General features: G+C 54.2%; 1 protein-coding gene across 8 annotated transcripts in view; it reads right to left on the bottom strand.

The window, feature by feature from the left end:
* The window catches only part of LOC137434214 (mth938 domain-containing protein), a 233,412-nt gene that overhangs the window by 4,927 nt on the left and 201,936 nt on the right, over window positions 1-26,549 (bottom strand). For 3 of the 8 annotated variants that reach the window (XM_068127015.2, XM_068127043.2, XM_068127009.2), the window contains exons 1-3: window positions 9,899-10,050; window positions 255-393; window positions 66-161 (exon numbers count right to left, since the gene is read on the bottom strand). In XM_068127015.2, the coding sequence (XP_067983116.1) occupies window positions 66-161; window positions 255-389 (231 nt within the window). In that variant the 5' untranslated portion in view covers window positions 390-393; window positions 9,899-10,050. Of the gene's footprint in view, window positions 1-65; window positions 162-254; window positions 394-9,680; window positions 9,749-9,894; window positions 10,051-10,738; window positions 10,840-26,549 lie in introns of those variants that run through there. The other 5 variants (XM_078783855.1, XM_068127024.2, XM_068127033.2 and 2 more) reach the window with 4 other exon arrangements.

Here is a 26,549-nt window from a genome sequence, read left to right on the forward strand (position 1 = left end):
ATCTGAACATGTAAAATGATGAATTGTGGGATGAGAAGGTGGGAATGTCGAATGCTGATAACAACCTGCAATCTCTCATTCATTCCTCGACCGACAATGATCGTGGTTGCACCATGATCCAGCACCTCCTGAACGTCAGCTGGCTGGACCCCGGGCTCATGCTGAAATCACAGTCAATAATAAAGAAGAAGATTCATATCCAAGGGCTGGGAATCATGTGGAGTTATGGCTTTTTATTGACGAGCCAGGCTTACCTTGGTTCCCGTTTCACGCCAGTCCCAGGCTCTGCTTCCACCCGGCCACACTTTGCAGTCCTTGAAAGTACCTCCTCGAGCCCCATCCACATTCACGCTCCCCCATTCCACCTTAGAGATTTGTGGGGAAGTCATGCAGCTGTGCACACGAATAAGCAAGCAGTGAATCATTTGGGAGAGTTTGTATAATCTAAACTGGTGGAATATATTAGGAAGGCGTAAACACGAATATGTCAAGGTAATATTTCACATTGCTAATTATGTTGTTACATTTAAAGGGAAACAGAGCCGCAAATCCAAAGCATGTTTTCCCTTGTCGGTAAAAAGATGTCCAGTCTGAATTCCAAGCAAGCCTGCAGAGTTATTTATATGATCCTGGGAGACTCATTAGATCTTATATCATCAAAGGAGCTGCGATAAAAATCCAGACAGCACCATACCATGCAAGGGAATGACAATATCAAAAAAATGTAATGTTATCAATAATTAAGGATTGGTAGACAATAAAACGGTAACAAAATTCGTTACTTACCAGTGCTGTCACCAACGTCATCAGCAATCTGATTTTATTTATAACTCAGACCGGCGATTCTCAACCTATTTACCATAGTGGGCCAAACTTGCAACTCTCGATGTGTAATGTAGGCCGCACACACACAACTAACTTCCTGTGTATCCATTTAAAAATGCTTTGTATCTGTTATTTGACTGTAATGCATACAAATCAATACTCTGTAATACCTTTCATTTCTACACCGTGAAATGTATGCCAAGCATATTTTAAACTAGAACGGCATTCGGTAGACGGCATACCCACGCCAGGCTGAACAGTTGTACACCGCTCCTTTCCTATGCCATCTCCAGGCATTGCGAAACGTCATTGCCGGGCACCGAAGGGGGCTCGGCAATGACGCACGCTGAAAGGGAGTACTCAATTTTCACTCTGGTTGTTTGTTTGTTTGTTTGTTTGTTTGTTTGTTCGGGCGATATCTCAGCCATCCTTTGAGCTCAGAAGCTAATATTTGGACGTGAGTGACCAAGTGATGTGGCTATCAAGGATATTTTTGATTTATTGATTCATCAATTAATCAATTAATCGATTAATTATTTAATTATTCGATTAATTACTAAAAAAAAATAAAAATTCAGTTACAAATTCTGATGAAATGGTGGTGGTTTATGTGTTCTGTGACCGAATTGATTAATAATTTAATTTTTTAATGATTATTATTTCTTTATTTTCATTTATTTATTTTCTTTCTCATTTGGCCAATATCTCAGGCACCTTTTGAGCTGGGAAGCTAATATTTGGACATGACAGTGACCAAGTGATGTGGCTATCAAGGATATTTTTGATTTATTGATTAATCATTTAATCGATTAATTATTTATTGATTAATTGATTAATTATTTATTGATTAATCAATTAATTATTTAATTTTTTATTAATGACTTATTTAATTAAATTTCTAAAAGATAAATCTTCGGAGGAAGCACTAGTGGTTTAGTTATGCTATTAGCCAATTGATTAAGAAAATATTTTGTGATAATCTTTTTTTGATTTTAATTATACAATTAATCAATCAATTAGTGTACACCTCTCCCTCCCAATGCAGCCTCTATGAGCTGCATTGGGAGGTATTGCCGGGCGCCGGTTTGCGGTATTGCCGGGCGCCGGAGGCGCCCCGGCAATGCCTCGCTGTAGGATATTTAATTATTTGGCATGGGGGTGGTGTACTTTGAATGTATCTGTACTTGTTTACGTTTTGTCTCCCATTGATAGGCCGGATCTGGATTCGGACCTGAACCAAAATCTAATCAGCTTGATCTCATCACCGAACCAAGTCATCCACGTAGTTGTCATACCTCGTCGACAACTTTTTGAGATATCATGTACATCAGTTTTAGCCCTATCACTCAATGACTTTGAGTATCCTGCGTCGGAGTGGTGACCGACGCAGGTGAATAGAAGAGTGATGGAAATGAATGTAGAAGGAAGTAGAAGACGGGGAAGACCGAGAAAGACTTGGCTAAAGATGGTGGAAGAAGAAATGCGGGCAAGGGGGTTAACAAGGAGAGATGCAGAAAATAGGGCAAAATGGAGAAGATTGTCATGGGGACCGCAAGGCTAACCCCCGCTCTAGCAGGGAAAATGGCCTTTTTTTAAATGCATGTTGTTGTTTTGTTGTTGGAGTGGTGACCCATCCAGGATTGTGCCCAATAGCCTAGGAAACTGCCTCGGTAGCCCTATGCATCTGAAGATGCAAAAAGGAGTGGTCATCATCACTCAATGGTGAAGAATCACTTAAAAATTATCGGATCAAGATCTTCACCAAAATCTCATCATTTCGTCCTTGTCACACACCCAACCTCTCCACCAGATTTTGTCGGAATCCGTCTACAACTTTTTGAGATATCCTGTTCACAGACAGACAGACATACAAACAGACAGACAGACAAGGATGAAAACATAACCTCCGTCCACTTTCGGTGGTGTAGGTAATAACAAAAACAACTCCAGGTCCTGTATACTAACAGTTAAAATTAATCTAGTATAACACTTACATTAGTGAGATATCTTCCCTTTGTTTGAAGCAGATTTATTTAAAAACAGGATATTGTGGAGCTATGCTCGCACGATAAAACCGGACAAAATGCACGACGCCAGGAATGAAGTTTCACTGAGCTATTTATTTCCAGCTCACTCGAAAGAACTCAAAAGCACTGAATCAGCCCATCGAACGGGCGGCAATTTATAAGTAAAGTTCCACACACAAAAGCCACGCCTCTCAGGCGGGGCGTGGTATGCAAATAGGTAAGCCAAGTGTTCGCCCGGGAAAGGCAAGTCTGGACACGCCCGGGCGAGTCCGGACAAGTGACCGCTCGCCGGTTGCGTCATCGGCTGGTGCAAGGTAATTGTGTCATGCTTCCGGTAACCGCTACATGCGCCCCCCCCCCAGAATTAACATGCACCGGGAGAGTCAGTTTGAGGGGGGTCTTGATGACCCGGCCGAAACGACCCCTGGCGATTCGTGTGGGGGTGGTAGGTGGCGTGGCGGTGGATGGTCGGGCGGGGGGCTTGGTTGACGGGGGATGGCCCCGTCATGGAGGAAGGGCCAACCGTGGAGGTTGGTCGAGGTCCAAATGGGCCAGCTTGAGGCGGTCCACGGAGATGCGGTCCGGCTTGCCGCCGATGTCGATGATGAACGACTTGTCATCCCTCTTCAGGACCTGGAAAGGTCCATCGTACGGCGGCCGGAGCGGTCCCCGGTGTGCGTCGTGCCGGATAAAAACGTACTCCGCAATGCGAAGTGCTGGGGGGACGTGGGGTTGGGGTCAGCCGTGGTGGGACGTGGGCACGGGGGCAAATCTCCTGGCGGCCTCCTGGAGGACCGAGCGTTGGCGAGCCGTGGACCAGGGGCCGGTGGCATCAGGGATGAATTCGCCCGGCACGCGCAGTGGCTGGCCGTAGACCAGCTCGGCGGTGGAAGCCTGGAGGTCCTCTTTAGGAGCCGTTCGGAGGCCCAATAGGACCCACGGGAGCCTGTCGGCCCAACCGTCGTCCTGGAGGCTGGCCCTGAGCAGCCTTCATCGAGCAGTGGAACCGCTCGCACAAGCCGTTGGCTTGGGGGTGGTAGGCCATGGTGCGGTGTATCTTGACCCCAAAGGCCTGGGCGACCACGCCCCAAAGATCGGAGGCGAATTGCGGGTCTCTGTCGGAGGAGATGTCCGAGGGCGTGCCGAAACGGGCAATCCAGGTGCCAATGAAGGCCTGTGCCACGTCGGCGGATGTCGTTGATGCCAGCGGGACGGCCTCCGGCCACCTGGTGGTCCTGTCCACCATCGTGAGGAGGTGGGTGAAGCCCCGCGAGGGGGGAAGGGGTCCCACCAGGTCCACATTGATGTGGTCGAAGCGCCGCGCGGGCATGTCGAATGGTGAAAACGGGGCCTGGGTGTGCCGGTGGACCTTCGCGCGCTGGCAGGCGACACAAGCATTGGCCCAGTCGCGGACGTCCTTACGGAGCCCGTGCCAGACGAACTTTGCTGCCACGAGCTTCTGTGATGCTTTCCGGCCCGGGTGGGAAAGGCCGTGGAGGGCGTCAAAAATGTGCCGCTGCCATCTGGTGGGCACGATGGGGCGAGGTTGGCCCAGGGAAACGTCGCACAGGAGAACCGTGCCTGTGTCCTCGAAGGGGGACGTCGGCCAACCGCAGGCCTGTGTCCGCTGTCCGGAGGGCTTGCACCGTGGGGTCGGTGGTCTGGTTGGCCGCCATGCGGGCGAAGTCCACACCCAGGTGGACGGCGTTCACGCCGGACCGGGAGAGGCAATCGGCCACAGCGTTGTCCTTGCCCGCGACGTGCCAGATGTCCGTCGTAAATTCGGACACGGCGGAGAGGTGGCGCTGCTGGCGGGCCGACCACGGCTCCGTAACCTTGGCCATGGCGAAGACCAGGGGTTTGTGGTCCACAAACGCCGTGAACGGGCGGCCCTCTAAAAGATGGCGGAAGTGGCGAACGGCCAGGTAAAGGCCGAGGAGCTCACGGTCAAAAGCGCTATACTTGCGCTCGTTAGGGCGAAGCTGCCGGCTGAAGAAGGCCAGCGGTTGCCAAGCCCCGTTCACCCACTGTTCATGCACGGCGCCCACCGCGTAGTCAGAAGCGTCCGTGGTGAGGGCGATGGGTGTGTCGAGCGCCGGGTGCGCCCGCATGGTCACGTTGGCGAGGGCCAGCTTAGCGCCCGTGAATGCCGCGTCCATCTCCGTGGTCCAGGCGACGTCGTGCTTTGCCGGCTTGCCCCAGAGGGCTTCGTACAGGGGGTGCATGAGTTGGGCGGCGCGAGGCACGAACCGGTGGTAGAAATTTACCATCCCCAAAAAAATTCTTGTAGGACCTTGATGGAGCAGGGGCGTGGGAAACTTGTGCCTCCACCTTGGGGTAGGCAGCGGGACAGCCCCATGCTTCGTGATGCGGTGCCCCAGGAAGTCGACGGCCGTTACGCCAAACTGGCATTTCGCCGGGTTGATGATGAGGCCGTGCTGGCCGAGGCGCTCAAAAAGCGTGCGCAGGTGGATGGGGTGCTCCGCCCGGGAAGTGCTGGCGACGAGAATGTCGTCCAAGTAGACGAAAAGGAAGGTGAGGTCGCGCAGCACGCTGTGCATCAGCCGCTGGAAGGCCTGGGCCGGGTTCTTAAGGCCGAACGGCATGCGAAGGAATTTGAAGAGGCCAAAAGGTGTAATTACCGCCGTCTTCGGCACGTCGGTCGGCCAGACGGGTACCTGGTGGTAGCCCCGAATGAGGTCGACCTTGGAAAAGATCACCCGCCCCGCCAAACGGGTGGAAAAGTCCTGTACGTGTGGTATCGGGTACCGGTCGGGGGTGGTGGCGTCGTTGAGGCGGCGGTAATCGCCGCATGGTCGCCATCCGCCACCCGGTTTGGGCACGATGTGCAGGGACGAGGCCCACGCGCTATTCGAGCGCCGCACAATGCCCAATCGCTCCAGCGCATCAAATTCCGCCTTCGCCACGGCGGGTTTGGCCGGGTCGAGGTGGCGAGCCCTGGCGTAGACCGGTGGACCTGTGGTCGGGATGTGGTGTTCGACGCCGTGCTTGACAGCGACGGCCGAAAACGTCGGCTGCGTGAGGGCGGGAAACTCGGCGAGTAGGCGGGTGAAATCGTCCACGGCCGGGAGCGCGCAGGCTAGCTTGGTCGGAGCGGAGCCGCTCAATGAGCAAGCGAGCGAGCTGAAGGTCTCCGCGTTGATGAGCCGACGCCGTTTGACATCGACCAAAAGCCCATGCGCGCAAAGAAAATCTGCACCCAGAAAGGCCATGGGCACATTCGCCGTGATGAAGTCCCACCTGAAGCACTGGCCCCCGAAGCAGAATGCGACGCTGCGCAAACAGAAGGTGCGGATGGAGGAGCCGTTTGCGGCGACCAAGGCGGGGCCGCAAAGCGCAGCCTGTTTGTCCTGTACCGAGGCGGGTATCACGCTCAGCTGAGCGCCGGTGTCGCACAAAAAACGCCGCCCGGACGCTGTGTCCGTGATAAACAGAAGGCTGCCTGAATGGCCGACGCTCATGGCAGGCAGCGAGCGCCAGCCTGGTCGTTTCCCGACCTGCCGAAAGTGCACGGTGGGCGGCACGTTCTGGCCTTCTGCCTGAACCTGGCGTGGTAATAGCACATGGTCCGCTCTGGTGGAGGCTCCGGCGGTCGCGTCGGGTTCGGTCGATGGGGCGTCGCGCGGCCGCTGCCGCCAGTGGCGCTGACTCGGCCGGTGGTGGCGTCGGTCGTGGCGCGGGCATTGCCTCGGTCGGCCCAGGGTTCCAGGCAGCCGCTCCGACATGTCGCCTGGCCGAGAAAAATTTATCGGCCTCCTTGGCCAGGGCGCGAGGGTCCGTGATAGGCGAGTTAGCCAAAGCTAACCATACCTGCCCAGATAGCTGCCGGAGGAACAGCTCGCGGAAGAGGAAATCTGGGCCGTGGTCGCCGAGTAGAGCCAGCATGTGGTCCATGTGCTCGGATGGACGGGCCTCACCCAGCTCCGGGAGGTGGAGTAGTTGTCGCGCGCGTTCGGTCTCCGTGAGTCCAAACGCACCGAGGAGTAGGCCTTTGAGCGCGCCGTATTTGTCGGCGTTCGGCGGGTTCTGTAGGAAGCTCAGGACCCGGGCCGCGGTGGAGGCATTGAGCGCGGAGACCACATGGTGGTAGCGCGTTGTGTCCTCCGTAATGTTCCGCAGGGCTAATTGAGAATCCGCTTGGGCGAACCAGACGGCCGCGTGCGATTCCCAAAAGCCCGGGAGCTTCAAAGCTACAGATGACTCCATCGCCATGTTCTTGAAAAGGGGTCACCAATTGTGGAGCTATGCTCGCACGATAAAACCGGACAAAATGCACGACGCCAGGAATGAAGTTTCACTGAGCTATTTATTTCCAGCTCACTCGAAATAACTCAAAAGCACTGAATCAGCCCATCGAACGGACGGCAATTTATAAGTAAAGTTCCACACACAAAAGCCACGCCTCTCAGGCGGGGCGTGGTATGCAAATAGGTAAGCCAAGTGTTCGCCCGGGAAAGGCAAGTCTGGACACGCCCGCGCGAGTCCGGACAAGTGACCGCTCGCCGGTTGCGTCATCGGCCGGTGCAAGGTAATTGTGTCATGCTTCCGGTAACCGCTACAATGTTACTTGAGCCACAATAGTTGTGCTGATTGGGCCGCATGCGAGCCGCGTGTTGAGAGCCACTGTCATAACTCATAAGCAATCCAGATATAATTTGAAGAGCAAATGAGTTGTAAAATACAAATTGTCTCTTATCACAGGTTCTCTGTTTTGGGTTCATACATATAACAAAGAACACGTCTGAGATCAAATATATCTGCCTGAACAAAGTGCAAACTTTCAAATGAAGTTCTTTATACAGGGATTGATGCTCGTAGGAGAACAGAACAATGAACATAAAGGTCAGAAAAAAACGGAGCAAAGACAACAGGATAAAAACATATGGGCATTCTAGAACATGCGGGGAGAGGTTTGTAGTCTCAGTGAGGGTAGTCAAGATCACAGGGGGAAATGGGATAGACTATGATGTATTGGTGAGCAACAGTCTTTAGATACTGGAGGGAAGCACTTGAGGCAATGGGTTCCACAGGCAAGATAACAACAAAACAACACAACAACGAAAGGTAACAACAAAAGGGCTTATGGTACAACATGGTGGGAGGGGCACGGTTTAACAGAGGTGAGAGCGCAGAAGCAAGACCACAATAGAGCTGTCAAAACACTGCAAAACCATCAAGCTGCCTGCATCGAGTACTAATGATCACCTGAGACTCATTTTGTTCATGCTAATAAAATTTTACTTCTAAAATATTTCACTTGTTTTGTTTTCATACTAGTATAAAGCCCATCAAATATGACAGGTTGGAACAGTTTATTACTCCCGCCAGGGGAGTAATGCATTCGATCGTGTCCGTCCGTGTGTGTGTTCATGTGTTTGTGAACAAGATATCTGGAAAAGTTCTGAACGGATTGGGATGAAAGTTGGTGGGATGATTGCCCTTGGGATAAGGAAGAATTGATTAGTTTTTGGTGAAGCTCAGGATATTATTCCGGATCCAGGAATTTTTTGAAGGATTTTTTTACCATTGGAAGATAGGGCTCAGCAGCGGCCACCCACGGCGGGAGTATGCGCTCTACTGAGTGGCGTTCTAGTTCGACGGTGCAGCCTCGTGAGCGTGCCACACTCGTTTTACTCCACTTGCGTTGCACATCATGTGCAGAAAATTTCACGTCCCTGCGCCTTGTGTGTATTGTTATTTTAAATAAGACCGAAAGTCTAATAGCGGCCGGGCTTGTAAAATATTATACACCACAAACACACATTATTAGCTTTTTAAACAGTCGCTAATGCTGCTTATAACATTAAACAAACAAATGTGGAGGAATCCAGACATCCGTGAGGTAAGTTTTACTTACAGAACTGAGGGAAGATCTACTGTAATGTAGATCATACCCCACAAGGGTTGGGTACGTACTGTTTTGTTGGAAGAGATGTAACGCAGATGCTTTCGATATTTGATGGTCATTTTAACAATCGGTTTGTTTGTGTTTCACACTGAATGAAAAACGTCAAGGTAGAGCATGGCAATTGTGATATACAACAGGTTCGACGATATGTTCGGCATTGGAATCAAAATGGCGGTGTGTGGAGAGTCAGCCGCCATAATGACATCAGACATAATCACACCCCCTGTCATGTGACCAGAACCTCAGCTGATTGGTATACGTTTGAGCGGACGTATATACATACATACATACATACATACATACATACAGGCGGACAAACACTGGTCTCGACGGCTTTGCCCTATGGGCTACGCCGTAAAAAAAAACGTTTCTGTATACTGCCCTTGGGGCTCAGTTTGCCACAGTCTACAATTCCAATAGAAGAGACATAATTACTGTTTTATGGAAGATGTTTTTCGAGTTTGTTTTATCCTCAAAAATAGACCGTAGTGAACACACATCCGTGTTAAAAGATTCGCCTTTAAAACCAACCCTCATGAAGGGGGACAGACATCTGTACAAACACACAAACTGACGTGATTTATATGGTTGATATTTTAAATGTCTAACAAGCATCAGTGGGGTCATCTATTTAATATGTATACATCAAGTAAGTCAGGGTAAGACGCTAAATTGAGAAAATTAAAAGAAAGGAGATATGAGTAAAGGGCAAATCATAGAGTTTATGGAAGAAGAGGAAGTGTTCAAAATTCCACCATATTTTCATATGGAAGAAAAACACTGCAGTGCAAAAGTGTTGGATAGACATTGTGCGTTTCTCGACTCTGATACACAAATAAACTAAAACTTTGTGTTCAATATAAATACACAAATATGAAAATGAAAAAGCTCATTATTACTTCCCATCTCAGTCCAGTACAGTACTTCAAATTTAAAAAATACAAACGTTGCTTCCTGTATGAGCTTGACATTATCATTTTGTCGACAAGATTTTTCACATGAAGTATTACTGTTTATTAAATGTATAACTCTAATAATACCACACACTTTTGTTCGTTTATTCGTTACACAACTTTATGGTAGTTATTGAACATGAAAATATTTTTTGCGTACAAACCTAACGACGTGCCGTCCACTGTCTGACCACTAGAGAAGAATCAGATCAAAGTTCACACCATCATAACATATTGCTTGATTGGGCATAGAAAACAACATATCCAGAGAGTACGATCTTAAGATCGCTTTAAATTAAAAAAACTTTTTAAAATTGGTCTTGACAAACATACACCGCTTAAGTGGATACGGCATACAGAAAAACACTGCTGTGCTTTTATTCATCGTAGGAAACGAAACGGAGTGACACACGAGCATAGGCTTAGTTTGACTTCTCTATTTTGGGGGGCAAGGGGGTTAATATTAATAATGGGTATCTTGGTCTGACTTCCAAAATTACCGTTTGTTAGTGTGGTTACAGTGTACGTGAAATCACAAATACAGTTTACGTTCATTATTGTTACTCACGTTTAAACAAGTGATGTTTTTATTTTAATTGTATAAACTACTAAAAAAATTAAGGTGGGGTGGGGGCATTGCCCCCCCCTCCCCCAAAAACTACGCCGATGCACACGAGATAAAACGAAGGAAACACAGGATTATTAATGAGAATAGAAGACATCAGATTGAATAAATCGAACAAAACATTCGGGTAGAACCAAAACCCTCCAAATTGCTTATTGCACAGAAGTTATTCTGAGAGAGGAGTGAAGGGAGCGATACTGTACGTTTCTTAGCTGCATCCTGTTACCACGAACCAGTAACATGCACATCAGACCATTTATCGACAAAGTAAGACAAATTGTGATCAAGACCTTTGTGGAACATGACCGGTGACGCAATGACCCTGTTAAATGACAACCGAACCGATTCGAAAAAGGTTGCTTCAACTTCAATGACCCACCGGCAAACTACACATGAAGACCTTGTTTCTTCCACGGGTTATGATAGGGGAAGATTGTGGCAGACACGAAAGCCCACTGGCGTGGTGACATCATTCCGCGCACCAAGTGGGCGGCGGCCACGCCCGAGAGAGAGGCGTGGCCTCAAGATATACACGGGGTGCGCAGCCCGGAGCAGCTCAGTGCTGCAGTTTGAGTACTTTCAATAAAGACTCTTTTATGAACCGCGTTGTCCGCTTGCTCCTTGCGTAAGCATTAGCGCGCGCAGCATCGCGCTTCATATGGTGACCTCGACGTTGGATCTGCCGTAGCGATCCTTCCGAACACGACGCCATTGCAATGGCAAACAACAAGGCAATGTCGATTAAACTTCCCGAATTTTGGGAGGCCCAGGCCGAAGTCTGGTTCGTCCAAGCCGAAGCCCAATTTCAGCTTCGGCGCCTCACCGGCGACGACACGCGCTACTGCCACGTCGTCGCCTCCCTCGGGCCCGGCACGGCCGCTCGAGTTGTGTCCGTCCTTCGCCACCCACCGGACGGCCACAAGTACGAGGCACTCAAGTGGCTACTCCTAGCCACGTTCGGCCTCACGGACGACGCACGGGCCGACCGCCTCATGGATCTCCCCGAGCTTGGCGACACGCGCCCGTCGGTCCGAATGGACCATATGCTGTCACTGTTGGGCGACGAAGCCCCCGGTTCTCTATTCCGGGCGCTTTTCCGTCGCCAACTTCCAGCGCAGGTTCGCCTCGCGTTGGCCGGGACCGTGCTAACGGAACCCCGAGCATTGGCAGCCGAGGCGGACAGGTACTTCGCGGCTTCGGATACGCGGGCGAGAGTCGGTGCGGCCGTCACGGACCTCGAGGCTGATGCTGCTGATGATGCTGATCCACAGCATCAGCTTACACAGCATATGCAGCATGCTGATACGCACCTCGTGACCGCCGCCACGCCCCGCCCACCGCCGCGGCGAAAACCGCCACCGCGAGGAAAACCGCCAACTCCACCGGCCTGGCGGAGCCAGCCGCACTCCTCCAGCTCCACCACCTGGTGCTGGTTCCACGCCAAGTTCGGCCACGAGGCTCGGCAGTGTCATCCGCCATGCTCCTTCAACAGGTCGGGAAACGCCCGGTCCGGCGCTCAATAGTGGCGATGAGCGCCGGCCGTTCGAGCAGCCTGCTGTTCATAACGGACACCTTATCCGGGCGCCGTTACCTGTGCGACACGGGAGCATAGGTGAGTGTCGTTCCCGCCGGTACGTCAGACAAGCACGCCACGGGCGGGGGCCCCGCGCTGCTTGCCGCGAACGGGACGCCCATCCGTACGTACGGAAAACGCTGCCTCTCTCTGCGGTTCGGAGGGCAGGTTTTCCGATGGACGTTCGTCACCGCCGACGTGCCCATGGCACTGCTTGGCGCGGAGTTCCTGTGCGCTAATGGGCTCCTGGTCGACGTAAAGCGCAGACGTCTTGTCCAGGCCGAGACGTTCAGCTCGCTCGCTTGTGCGCTGCCCAGCTCATCGAGCAGCTCAATGAGCGGCTCGCCGAGCGGCTTGCCAAGCGGCTTGCCAAACGGTTCAGTTCCGGCCACGTTGATCTGTACGCTTCCGGCAGCGGACGAATTCACCCGCCTCCTCGCCGGCTTCCCGGCCCTCACGCGGCCCACCTTCTCGGCGGGGGCCATCAAGCATGGGGTGGCCCATCACATCCCCACCATCGGGCCACCGGTCTACGCCCGGGCATGCCGCCTCAAGCCGACGAAGCTGGCGGTGGCAAAAGCGGGGTTCGCTACCCTGGAGCGACTCGGCATCGTTCAGCGCTCGGAGAGTGCTTGGGCGTCGCCGCTGCACATCGTGCCGAAGGCTGGCGGGGGATGGCGACCGTGCGGGGACTATCGCCGTCTCAATGACGCCACCACTCCCGACCGCTACCCCGTCCCCCACATTCAGGACTTTTCCGCCCGTTTGGCGGGCATGTCCTTCTTCTCGAAGGTGGACCTCATACGCGGCTACCATCAGGTCCCTGTCAGGCCGGAGGACGTCCCGAAGACGGCGGTCATCACGCCATTCGGACTCTTCGAGTTCCTGCGGATGCCCTTCGGTCTGAAGAATGCGGCTCAGGCGTTCCAGCGACTGATGGACAGCGTCCTGCGCGACTTGGATTTTGTCTACGTCTACCTGGACGATATCCTCGTCGCCAGCGCGTCCCGCGAAGAGCACCTACGCCACCTCCGCACGCTCTTCGAACGCCTGGGCCAGCATGGCCTGATTGTGAACCCCGCAAAGTGCCGGTTCGGCGTCGCCGTAATCGATTTTCTGGGGCACCGTGTCACCAGGCACGGAGCCGTCCCCCTGCCGGCCAAGGTGGAGGCGGTGAAGGGGTTTCCGCGCCCCCGCACGATCAGAGGGCTGCAGGAGTTCCTGGGCATGGTGAACTTTTACCATCGGTTCCTGCCCCGTATCGCCCAGCTCCTGCGCCCCCTGCACGAAGCTCTCCGAGGTAAGCCGGGCAAAGGCGACATTACCTGGACCGAGCAGATGGACACGGCATTCAGGGGCGCGAAGCTCGCCTTGGCTAATGCCACCATGCTCGCGCACCCGGCGCCCGATGCACAGATCGCCCTCACCACCGACGCCTCGGACTACGCGGTGGGCGCGGTGCACGAGCAATGGGTGCGTGGAGCTTGGCAACCGCTGGCGTTCTTTAGCCGGCAGCTTCGCCCGCCCGAACGCCGTTACAGTACCTTCGACTGCGAGTTGCTCGGGCTTCACTTGGCGGTCAGGCACTTCCGCCATCTGCTCGAGGGCCGTGCGTTCACGGCCTTCATCGACCACAAGCCGCTGATCTTCGCGATGGGCAAGGTCACCGAGCCGTGGTCAGCCCGGCAGCAGCGTCACCTCTCGGCCGTGTCCGAGTACACGACGGACATCCGGCACGTCGCGGGGAAGGACAACCCGGTGGCGGATTGCCTTTCCCGGGCCGTCGCCCATGCAGTCCACCTCGGCATCGACTATGCCAGGATGGCAGCGGACCAGGCCGCTGACCCTGACGTCCAGGCCTTGGGGACCGCCGTCACGGGCCTCCGCGTCACCGAGGTGCCGTTCGACGGCACGGGCGCGGCCCTCTTGTGCGACGTCTCCCTCGGGCGGCCTCGCCCCATCGTGCCCGTGGGCTGGCAGCGCCAGGTGTTTGACGCCATCCACGGCCTGTCCCACCCGGGCACGAGGGCCTCCCAAAGTTTGATCGCCGACAAGTTCGTCTGGCATGGCCTCCGGAAGGCCGTCTGCGACTGGGCCAGGACGTGCCTCGCGTGCCAGCGCGCCAAGGTGCACCGGCACACCCAGGCCCCGTTGGCCCCGTACACGGTGCCGGAACGCCGGTTTGACCACGTCCACGTGGACCTGGTGGGACCTCTGCCTCCCTCGCGGGGTTTCACCCACGTCCTCACCATGGTGGACCGCACCACCCGGTGGCCGGAGGCCGTGCCCTTGGCGTCGACGACGGCGGCGGACGTCGCGCAGGCTTTCATCGCCACCTGGGTCGCCTGGTTCGGCGCCCCCTCAGACATCTCGTCCGACCGCAGCCCCCAGTTCACCTCGGAGCTCTGGGGGGCGGTCACGCAGGGGCTCGGGGTCCGGCTGCACCGAACCACGGCCTACCACCCCCAGGCTAACGGCCTGTGTGAGCGATTTCACCGCTCATTGAAGGCCGCGCTCCGGGCCACCCTCCGCGACGGCGGCTGGGTCGACAGGCTCCCCTGGGTCCTGCTGGGCCTCCGGACGGCGCCCAAGGAGGGCCTGCGCGCGTCCACGGCGGAGTTGGTCTTCGGGCAACCGCTACGAGTGCCGGGCGAGTTCCTCCCCGACTCCACGGCACCATGGTCCGCGGCACAGCAGCGCTCCGCTCTGCAAGAGACCGCCCAGAGGTTCGCCCCGGTGCCAACGGCATGCCACGGGCACCCACCGACGCACGTCGCCCCGGAGCTTCGCACGGCGGAGTACGTCTTCATCCGCCACGATGCCCACCGGACACCACTGCGGCCCCCATACGACGGGCCTTTCCGCGTGCTGGAGACCGGGGCGAAGCACTTCACCCTGGACATCGGCGGTACTCCTGACCGCGTTTCTGTAGACCGCCTCAAGCCGGCCCACCTCGACGTGGACCATCCACCGCCAGTGGCCCGACCCCCACGTCGGGGCCGCCCCCCTGCGGGCGGACCCCCGGCACCGCCCAGCCCCGCTGCCATGCCGCCCCCCGGTCCTGCACCCATCCCAGGGGCAGCCAGAGGCATCCCACCTGGCATCCCTGCACCCCGGACGCCGCCGATCGCCAGGGGGCGCTTCGGCCGGGTCATCCGTTTGCCCCGCAAACTGGCCCTCCAGGTGCGCGGGAATTCTGGGGGGGCGAGTGTGGCGGACACGAAAGCCCACTGGCGTGGTGACATCATTCCGCGTACCAAGTGGGCGGCGGCCACGCCCGAGAGAGAGGTGTGGCCTCAAGATATACACGGGGCGCGCAGCCCGGAGCAGCTCAGTGCTGCAGTTTGAGTACTTTCAATAAAGACTCTTTTATGAACCGCGTTGTCCGCTTGCTCCTTGCGTAAGCATTAGCGTGCGCAGCATCGCGCTTCAAGATGTTATAAAAGCTGCACTGACGGGTTTAATCAAAAGACAGAGACAATGTCCTTCCCCAAACCCACCACCCGTTCATCCCAACCCCCCTCCCGTTCATCCCACTCCCCCCCTCCCGTTCATCCCACCGCTCCTTCCAACACCCGTTCATCCCACCCCCAAACCCACCACCCGTTCATCCCAACCCCCCTCCCGTTCATCCCACTCCCCCCCTCCCGTTCATCCCACCGCTCCTTCCAACACCCGTTCATCCCACCCCCAAACCCACCATCCGTTCATCCCAACCCCCCTCCCGTTCATCCCACTCCCCCCCTCCCGTTCATCCCACCCCTCCTTCCAACACCCGTTCATCCCACCCCCAAACCCACCACCCGTTCATCCCACCCCCAAACCCACCACCCGTTCATCCCACCCCCAAACCCACCATCCGTTCATCCCAACCCCCCTCCCGTTCATCCCACTCCCCCCCTCCCGTTCATCCCACCCCTCCTTCCAACACCCGTTCATCCCACCCCCAAACCCACCACCCGTTCATCCCACCCCCAAACCCACCACCCGTTCATCCCACCACTCGTTCATCCCACCCACCACTCCTGGTCATCCCACTCCTCCTCCCACCACCCGTTCATTCCACCCCCAAACCCACCACCCGTTCATCCCACCCCCAAACCCACCACCCGTTCATCCCACCCCCCACTCCCGTTCATCCCACTCCTTCTCCCAACACCCGTTCATCCCACCCCCAAACCCACCACCCGTTCAGCCAAACTAGAGTCCCTTTATACTAGAGTCCTAGAGTCTGTATAAAGGGACTCTAATCCAAACTCCCCCTCCCACCTTCCTCACACCACCTACACCACGGCTGCGCATCCCTTTCTGCTCGAAATGTCCCCCCATATGATGTCCCCGGCTCCCTCTAGTTATTATTCTTCCCACTCCATTGTGGGCGAGAATAAGGAAAGGAATACAAATTTACCCGCGATTCGAGTGCTTTAGCCTCTCCACCCCAACCCTCCCCGTCCCCATCATCACGTCCCACTCCCCCCACTTTTTCCCCAACGTTCGTACTGGTCTCATCCCGCTGGAGATAAGGTATCTTACACACGATGACAGGCTATGACATGCCCCTCCGTTTTGGGGGGTGTGGGGGTGGGAGAAAAGGGAAGGATGTGGTGCTATGCACACACAACGCGTTTGCCAAGAAGGTAGGCCACAACGCGTTGTACAAACCAGAACACTTTATTCTATGCTCGCACGTAAGCACTGGGCGGGCTCGACTTTCGAGCCCGCATATATGTCCCGAGGCCACGCCTTGCCCTCGGGCGTGGCCGGTCGGCCGAAAGGCGGGGCATGTATTTCAGTTCCACCCTGCGCCTCGTGACGCCTTTGCTCCGGGCGTGGCCTGAGCCGTGCTTCCACGCCCGGTCGCTCGCGCCACCCACTGGTGCGCGGAATTATTACCCGCTGGCATTGTGTCTGCCACACGCGCCCTCCCAGAATTCCCGCGCACCTGAAGGATGAGCTTGCGGGAAAGCCGGATGACCCGGCCGAAACGCCCTCTGGCGATGCGTGCAGGGCTGGGGGGTGGCGGGACGGTGGGGGCGGGGGTGCCGGGGGTCTGCCCGCCGGGGGGCGGCCTCGACGCGGAGGCAGAGCTACTTGCGGTGGGTGGTCCAGGTCGAGGTGGGCCGGCTTGAGGCGGTCCACGGAGATACGATCTGGAGTACCGCCGATGTCCACGGTGAAGTGCTTGTCCCCGGTCTCCAGCACGCGGAAGGGCCCGTCGTACGGGGGCCGCAGCGGTGCCCGGTGGGCGTCGTGCCGGACAAAAACGTACTCCGCCGTGCGAAGCTCCGGGGCGACGTGGGAGGACGGGCAACCGTGGTGTGCCGTCGGCACCGGGGCGAACCTCCTGGCAGTCTGCTGAAGGGTGGAGCGCTGTTGCGCCGCGGACCAAGGTGCCGTGGAGTCGGGGATAAATTCGCCCGGTACCCGCAGTGGTTGTCCAAAGACCAGATCCGCCGAGGACACGCGCAGGTCGTCCTTGGGCGCCGTCCTGAGGCCCAGCAGGACCCAGGGGAGCCTGTCGGCCCAGCTGCCGTCGCGGAGGCTGGCCCGGAGCGTGGTCTTCATTGAGCGATGGAAGCGCTCACACAGGCCGTTGGCCTGGGGGTGGTAGGCCGTGGTGCGGTGCAGCTTGACGCCGAGCCCTTGCGCCACTGCTCCCCAGAGCTCCGAGGTGAACTGGGGGCCGCGGTCGGACGAGATGTCCGAGGGGGCGCCAAACCGGGCAACCCAAGTGGCGATGAAAGCTTGCGCGACGTCAGCCGCAGCCGTCGCCGCCAATGGCATGGCCTCCGGCCACGGGGTGGTGCGGTCCACCATGGTGAGGAGGTGGGTGAAACCCGCGAGGGGGGCAGAGGTCCCACCAAGTCGACGTGGACATGGTCGAACCGACGTTCGGGCACCGTAAACGGGGCCAACGGGGCCTGGTTTTGGCGGTGGACCTTTGCGCGCTGGCACACGGGGCACGTTCTGGCCCAGTTGCGGACGTTCTTCCGGAGGCCATGCCAGATGAACTTTGCCGCGACAAGCTTCTGGGAGGCCTTCGTGCCCGGGTGGGACAGGCCGTGGATGGCGTCAAAAACCGGGCGCTGCCAGCCAGCGGGCACGATGGGGCGAGGCCGGCCGAGGGAGACGTCGCACAAGAGGGCAGTGCCCGCGACGTCGAACGGTACCTCGGTGACGCGGAGGCCCGTGACGGCGGTCCGAAAGGCCTGGACGCCGGGGTCGGCGGTCTGGTGCACCGCCATCCGGGCATAGTCGATCCCGAGGTGGACCGCGTGTGCGACGGACTGGGAAAGGCAATCCGCCACCGGGTTGTCCTTACCCGCGACGTGTCGGATGTCCGCCGTGTATTCGGACACGGCAGAGAGGTGACGCTGCTGCCGGGCCGACCACGGTTCGGCGACCTTGGCCATCGCGAAAACAAGGGGCTTGTGATCGACGAAGGCCGTGAACGGGCGGCCCTCGAGAAGATGGCGGAAGTGTCGGACCGCCAGGTGGAGCCCGAGCAGCTCGCGGTCGAAGGTGCTGTACCGGCGTTCGTGCGGGCGGAGCTGCAGACTAAAGAACGCCAGCGGCTGCCAAGCACCATTCACCCACTGCTCGTGCACCGCGCCCACCGCGTAGTCCGACGCATCGGTGGTAAGGGCAATTGGTGCATCGGGCGCTGGGTGTGCCAGCATGGTGGCGTTGGCCAAGGCCAGCTTTGCGCCCGCAAATGCCGCGTCCATCGGCTCCGTCCAGGCGATATCAACTCTGCCCGGCTTCCCCCGGAGGGCCTCGTGCAGGGGGCGCAGGAGCTGGGCGACGCGGGGCACGAAGCGGTGATAAAAATTCACCATGCCCAGGAATTCCTGGAGCCCCTTGATCGTGCGGGGGCGCGGGAAACTCCTGACCGCCTCCACTTTGGCCGGTAAAGGGACGGCCCCGTGCCTGGTGATGCGGTGCCCCAAGAAGTCGATGACGGTGATGCCGAACCGGCACTTCGCGGGGTTGATTATCAGGCCATGCTGGCCCAGGCGTTCGAAGAGCGTGCGGAGATGGAGCAGGTGCTCCTCCCGGGATGCGCTCCCGACTGGGATGTCGTCCAGGTAGACGTAGACGAAGGACAAGTCGCGCAAGATGCTGTCCATGAGCCGCTGGAACCCCTGGGCCGCATTTTTCAACCCAAAAGGCATCCGCAAGAACTCGAAGAGGCCGAAAGGTGTTATAACGGCCGTCTTCGGTACGTCTTCCGGTTGTACGGGGACTTGGTGGTAGCCCCGGATGAGGTCCACCTTGGAAAAAAAGGTCGTTTTCGCCAACCGGGCGGAAAAGTCCTGAATATGCGGGACCGGGTAGCGGTCAGGGGTGGTGGCGTCGTTGAGCCGGCGGTAGTCACCGCACGGCCGCCATCCACTGCCGGGCTTGGGCACAATGTGCAGAGGTGAGGCCCATGTGCTGTTGGAGCGCCGGATGATGCCCAGCCGCTCTAGCGTGGCGAACTCCGCTTTCGCAACGGCGAGCTTCGTTGGGTCGAGGCGGTGCGCCCGGACGTAGACCGGTTGGTCCGACGGTGGGAATATGGTGTTCCATCCCGTGTTTGATGGCCACCGCTGAAAAGGTGGGCCGCGTGAGTGCCGGGAAACTGGCGAGGAGGCGGGTAAACTCGTCCGCTGCCGGAAGCGTACAGACCAACCTCGCCGGGACGGTACCGCTCAGCAAACCGCTTGGTAAGCCGCTCGGTGAGCGGCTCAGCAAGCTGCTCAACAAGCCACTCAGCGAACAAGCGAGCGAGCTAAGGTTTCGGCCTGGACGAGGCGTCGACGCTTAACGTCCACCAACAGCCCATGCGCACAAAGGAAGTCGGCACCGAGCAGGGCCATTGGCACGCTGGCAGTGACGAAAGACCATTGGAAGCGCTGTCCCCCGAAATGCAGCGAGAGGCAATGCTTCCCAAATGTGCGGATGGGAGTTCCGTTGGCGGCGAGCAAGGCGGGGCCCCGGCCGCGGCTTGCTTGTTGGACGCGGAGGCAGGGAGGACGCTTACCTGCGCTCCAGTGTCGCACAGAAAACGGCGACCAGACGAGGTGTCTGTGATGAACAGGAGGCTGCCGGAATGGCCGACGCTCATGGCCGCAAGTTAGCGCCGGCTCGGTCGTTTCTCGACCCGTCGAAAGAGCACGGCGGGCGGCACGCCCTAGCCTTGCGGCCGAACCTGGCATGATAATAACACCAGGTTTGCCCCGGTGGTGGCTGCCGCGTCGGTCGTGACGGCAGTGGTGGACGGGGTGTAGCAGCGGCCATGAGGAGGCGCGGTGCTGAAGCCTCCGCACCGGGATCCAGTACGGCAGCACTGTGCATCGGCCGCGTGTCGCAGGCCGTGAAAAATTTGTCCGCCTCTCTGGCCAGGGCGCGGGGTTCCATTATGGCCGAACCGGCCAGCGTGAGTCGCACCTGCGCAGGTAGCTGGCGGAGGAAAAGCGCTCGGAAAAGGAAATCCGGGCACTGGTCTCCAAGAAGAGACAACATATAATCCATCCGAATGGACGGTCGTGTGTTGCCGAGGGCTGGAAGGTCAAGGAGGTGGTCGGCGCGGTCGGCCTCCGTGAGCCCGAACGTGGCGAGGAGAAGTCGTTTGAGCGCCGCGTACTTGTGGGCGCCCGGCGGGCACCGAAGGATGGACACGACACGGGCGGCAGTGCCGGGTCCGAGGGCGGCGACCACATGAAAGTACATGGTGTCGTCCGCCGTGATGCCCTGGAGCTGGAATTGGGCTTCGGCCTGCACAAACCAAACGTCGGCCTGTGCTTCCCAGAACTCTGGGTGTTTAACGGCGACAGCGTTGGTAGCCAGGGCGCGTTCAGGGGTCAGCTATGGCTGAACCAGTCGGGGTCACCAGTGTGGTGCTATGCACACACAACTCGTTTGCCAAGAAGGTAGGCCACAACGCGTTGTACAAACCAGAACACTTTATTCTATGCTCGCACGTAAGCACTGGGCGGGCTCGACTTTCAAGCCCGCATATATGTCCCGAAGCCACGCCTTGCCCTCGGGCGTGGCCGGTCGGCCGAAAGGCGGGGCATGTATTTCAGTTCCACCCTGCGCCTCGTGACGCCTTTGCTCCGGGCGTGGCCCGAGCCGTGCTTCCATGCCCGGTCGCTCGCGCCACCCACTGGTGCGCGGAATTATTACCCGCTGGCATTGTGTCCGCCACAAGGACAAATTGACCCACGTGAAGTGCTTTTACCTCAGCGTTGCCCAGGTAAAAAGGGGAATTGTAATACCTTCTGCCACCGCCACCAGGTGGCGATACACGGTACACATTTGCATAGAGAATGTATGACAAGATCTGTCGTCTACGGTGGGTCGCCCGTCTGAAAGATAGGGACCGAGCGATGACCCAGGATGAAACGTTGCGGTTTAAAACCTCCTCATCCTGGTCCCAATTTCCAATGGTCGTGAGTTTTGACTTATGTCGTGGCAATAATATCCCAAATCCGAGTTCCGAGTCCAAGTCCAAATTTCCCCACATACGGGTGAATCGTGCCCAATCAACAGGTGCACTTGGAGTTCCGCATCCTCAACTCCTCCTTCCCCTCTGCCCCCCTTCCAATGGCCACAAGATATGTTCTCATTAATGTGCATTTTAATAACAAATACAGTCACGTGAAAAAGTAAGTACACCCCATGTAAAGTTTTGACTTTTTCAACATATTTCAACATACAGCTATTTGATCTTCATTTCAACAATATTGAAAGATAAAGGTGATATAATATAACAAATATCATGAAACATTTACATTTTGTAGTCCATTGCATAATTTAAATAAACATAAATGCAAATTTCGCAAGTGGAAAAAGTAAGTACACCCTTGGCTCTAATAGGTGGTATTGCCCCCTTTGGCAGAAACAACCTCAAGTAGGCGTTTCATATTACTGTCTACAAGTCTCTGACATCGACTGGGATAAATTTTTGCCCACTCCTCCATGCAGAATTATTTCAGCTGTGCGATGTTTGAGGGGTTTCTTGCATGCACAGCTCGTTTCGAATCCCCCCACAACATCTCGATGGGATTTAGATCCGGGCGTTGACTTGGCCATTCCAGAACCCTCCATTTCTTTCTTTTCAGCCATCCCTTACTGGTATGTTTAAGGTCATTGTCATGTTGCAAGGTCCATTTTCGGTTGAGCTTCAACTCTCCGACAGATGGCCGGCCTCACATTATCCTCAAGCACCCTCTGGTACAATGAAGAATTCATAGTGGATTCTATGATGGTGAGCTGCCCGGGCCCTGATGCAGCAAAGCTGCCCCAAACCATAATATTTCCATCACCATGCTTTACAGTTGGTATCAGGTTCTTGTGGTCAAATGTTGTGTTTGGTTTTTGCCAAACATGTCTTCTGGTACTGTGGCCAAATAGCTCTGCCTTTGACTCATCTTTCCAGAGCACATTGTTCCAGAAGTGCTGGTCTTTGCCTTGGTGTTCATTGGCAAACTTTAGTCTTTCCCTGATGTTCTTTCTGGACAGCAAAGGTTTCCTCCTGGCACACCTCCCATGTCGATCAAATTTGTGCAGCCTCTTTCTAATGGTAGACTCGTGCACTTTGACATCAACAGTGGCAAGAGCTACCTGTGGGTCCACTGATGACATTCTGGGGTTCTTAGAGACTTCTTTCAGCATCTTGCGGTCTGCTCTCGGGCTGAACCTGCTGGGGCGGCCTGGCCTGAACAAGTTGGCAGTTGTTTGGAATCTTCTCCACTTGTAGATGATCTTCCGGACAGTCGAATGATTGATTTCAAATTGTTTGGAGATCTTTTTAAATCCCTTCCCAGACTCGTAGGCATCTATAACCTTCTTTCTGAAGGCCTCAGAGAGCTCTTTTGATCTAGGCATGGTGACGCTGCACACTTCAACAACAAAGAGCAAACCAAACTAAATGTCTGAGGTTTAAATAAGACAGGTTCCTCCAAGATCCTCTCTAATGATGTTCTAATCATTTGCACCTGAGCTGGTGCACCTGATTCTAATTTTAGGTATTTGAAGTAGTGATAAATGTAGGGGTGTACTTACTTTTTCCACATGCGAAATTTGCATTTATGTTTATTTAAATTATACAATGGACTACAAAATGTAAATGTTTCATGATATTTGTTATATTATATCACCTTTATCTATCAATATTGTTGAAATGAAGATCAAATAGCTGTATGTTGAAATATGTTGAAAAAGTCAAAACTTTGCATGGGGTGTACTTACTTTTTCACGTGACTGTAAATGCGATAGGGAGAAGGGAAGAGAACACAACTGCACACGTGGATAAAATTAATCAAAACGCACCCAACGCACCCTCGGAACCGCCACAGAACTTGATTGATAAACTTAGCGCATTCACCTGAGAAAACGTGATTGACAGAGAGCTAGGGGACAAGACCGATGAGAGAGAACATGCTCCGCGTGGCAAGGCTGGCCATGTGGTGAGTCGGTTCAACTTCGCGTCACCCTGCATGTCTCTGCAGATGTTTGTCGCGCACCACCGAATCACGAAAGACCAAGCAGCACCCATGATATGGCAGGAATAAATCAACCGGGGATGGTGAGGGCCTGGACAATGCAGCAATGACCCGCAGAGATCCTTCCCCAAGTACTAATCTCCTGCCATGAAGAACCATAAGCATGAAGCATAAACCATGAAGGACCATAAGCATGAAGCATAAACCATGAAGGACCATAAGCATGAAGCATAAACCATGAAGGACCATAAGCATGAAGCATAAACCATGAAGGACCATAAGCATGAAGCATAAACCATGAAGGACCATAAGCATGAAGCATAAACCATGAAGGACCATAAGCATGAAGCATAAACCATGAAGGACCATAAGCATGAAGCATAAACCATGAAGGACCATAAGCATGAAGCATAAACCATGAAGGTCCATAAGCATGAAGCATAAACCATGAAGGTCCATAAGCATGAAGCATAAACCATGAGGTCCATAAGCATGAAGCATAAACCATGAAGGTCCATAAGCATGAAGCATAAACCATGAAGGACCATAAGCATGAAGCATAAACCATGAAGGACCATAAGCATGAAGCATAAACCATGAAGGACCATAAGCATGAAGCATAAACCATGAAGGACCATAAGCATGAAGCATAAACCATGAAGGACCATAAGCATGAAGCATAAAGCATGAAGAACCATAAGCATGAAGCATAAACCGCAAATAACCATAAGCATGAAGCATAAACCATGAAGGACCATTCGCCAACTCATGCCCACCACCAAAGCCTCACTTTTATTAGTTCTGGTGGGCAGGGTGGGCTCCTGTGGTGCGTACAGATCGGACCATGAGGCATTGAGCCAGGCGCACACTGATTGGGAAGGGAGCCGATATTCTTCGACCACGCCCGGTCCACAATCCTTGGGTGTGATGGAAAATCACTGGACTTTCAAGTTCAGAGCTTCTGAACACGACTCAATTTCATCTCGTTAATTACAGCAATTACATCACACTTGTACTGCCATGAACTATGAAATACTATTATAATCTATTCCCCATTTACCCGTAAGCCATTTCCGTAACAATACAATCATACAGCCATTCTGCTAATCTACATGTACCCTTCCATCCACAATAATTAATTATTGGTACCTGTCAAATTCCAGGTTAAACCTATCTGCTGTGTTTGCTGCTACTACCTCTTTTGGGAGATTGCATAACCTACTCGTTGAGTGAAAGATCCCTGCTTTAACACCATCCTAACTTCCCTCTTCTTTTCTCTAGAACGTGGCCACTGGTCCTGTCCCTGTCCATTTGCTGAGAAACTGCACCAAAGGTGGACGGAGATTATGTTTAGACCCCTCTCTGTCTGTCTGTGAGCGGGATATTTCAAAAAGTTATGGACAGATTTGGACGAAACTTGGCGGATGAGTTTCGCAGGTGACACAAACAAACTGATTAGATTTTGGTTCAGATCCGAATCCAGATCCGGCCTATCAATGGGAGACAAAACATAAACTGTTCAGCCTGGCAGAGGTATGCGCTCCACCGAGTGCCCTTCTAGTTCTTCATAATACTCTAATTTGACACTTCCCATTTTTGACGCTTCCCATTTCTCCAATGCTGAATGCCCTAGATTGGGAAATTGTCAAGAAACAGAGGGAGAAGTCCCTTTCTGTTTATGGAAGCAAAACATATCAAGATATTGCACCCATGCATTACACCAGCTTTCAATTCTATGAATGGCTGCATCCTATTGTGGATGATGGTGATTGGACAATCTGAAGTCCAGAAGGCAACATCATCTGTCTATAAGGACAACTGATCTCCATTCACATTTTCAGATAAATAATTAATTATTTGATTGAATAGATTAATGTTCAAAACAATTCCTTGTGGAATTTCATTATCAAGACCTTTTTCCTCAGATTTCTGCTGCATAAAGGACTTCCATAGATAGTTGGGTCCCAAATTTTGGTTGTGGCACAATTTGATTCAGGACAGTTCAGTGTAGAGCTGCCAGATTGATTTCAGGGCTATAGATAGACGAAGCTACGAGGAGCAGCTGAGGGAGACTGGACTTTTTACTTTAGAAAAAAGGCAAATGTGAGGGGATCTGATAGACTTGTTTAAAATAATGAGCAGCACTGAAAAAGTAGATGTAGGAAAGGTTTTTACCAGGTTGGAGAGCGACCGCATAAGGTGATAAGGGGGCATTGCCTGAGAGCAAATAAAAGAGGAGTTAAGACGGGAGCAATTGGCAGGGGTATTCCGCAGAGTCATCAATGTATGGAATGGTCTTCCTGGGAAAGTGGTATCAGCAGGGACACTAGAAAGGTTTGAAATTTAATTGATTAGGTACCTAGAAGCAATGGATACGGGGGTATGGGGACATTACCAGAAGTGTAACTGATTGTAACTCAAAGGTAAAGAAAGAAGCAACTCAAAAGAAGTGTAACTCAAAGGTAGACCGTAACTGATTTGTAGCTACCTGCATTGTGTGCTTGATGTATACTGAAACTTCTATGTATACTGAAATGTATACTGAAACTGAAACTATATTCGCTCTTTCACGAGCCTCGATCTTGTATACAAAAAAAAAAAAAAAAAAAAAAAAAAAAACGCAAAAGAAACTTACCACCTTTGAAACCTTTAAATATCAACAATAACACTGCGTGTAGTAAATGTGTGAACTTATTTGTGGACAATAGTGTCCTCACTGTCAGACAAAACGGTCACGGATGGTCACTTGAACCTTCAATGGTCACTTCATAGCACAGCTGTTGAACAGCCGTTTTGACTGTCAGTGATTAGCCAAGGGGTACGGGATGATTTTAATGAGCTGCACGTGATGTCTTGATATTGGCTTTAAAAAGGCCAGTGCAAAATGGGCATTTCAATCAACATGCCACGATTGTCAAGCGATCAACGGCAGCGTGCCCTGGGCATGCTGCAAGGCGGACTGAGCTACCATGAGGTGGCACGTCGCCTTGGCTGTTCACACCAGACGATATTGGCCCTGGTGGACAGAGACACCCTCCACAACTCTGCAGATGACAGACCTCGATCAGGGAGGCCAAGAGTCACCACTGCAAGGCAGGACAGGCAGATGGTCCGAAGTCACCTGC

The sequence above is a fragment of the Myxine glutinosa genome, chromosome 1 (assembly GCF_964187855.1).
Source record: "Myxine glutinosa chromosome 1, kmMyxGlut1.1, whole genome shotgun sequence".
Taxonomy (NCBI): domain Eukaryota; kingdom Metazoa; phylum Chordata; class Myxini; order Myxiniformes; family Myxinidae; genus Myxine; species Myxine glutinosa.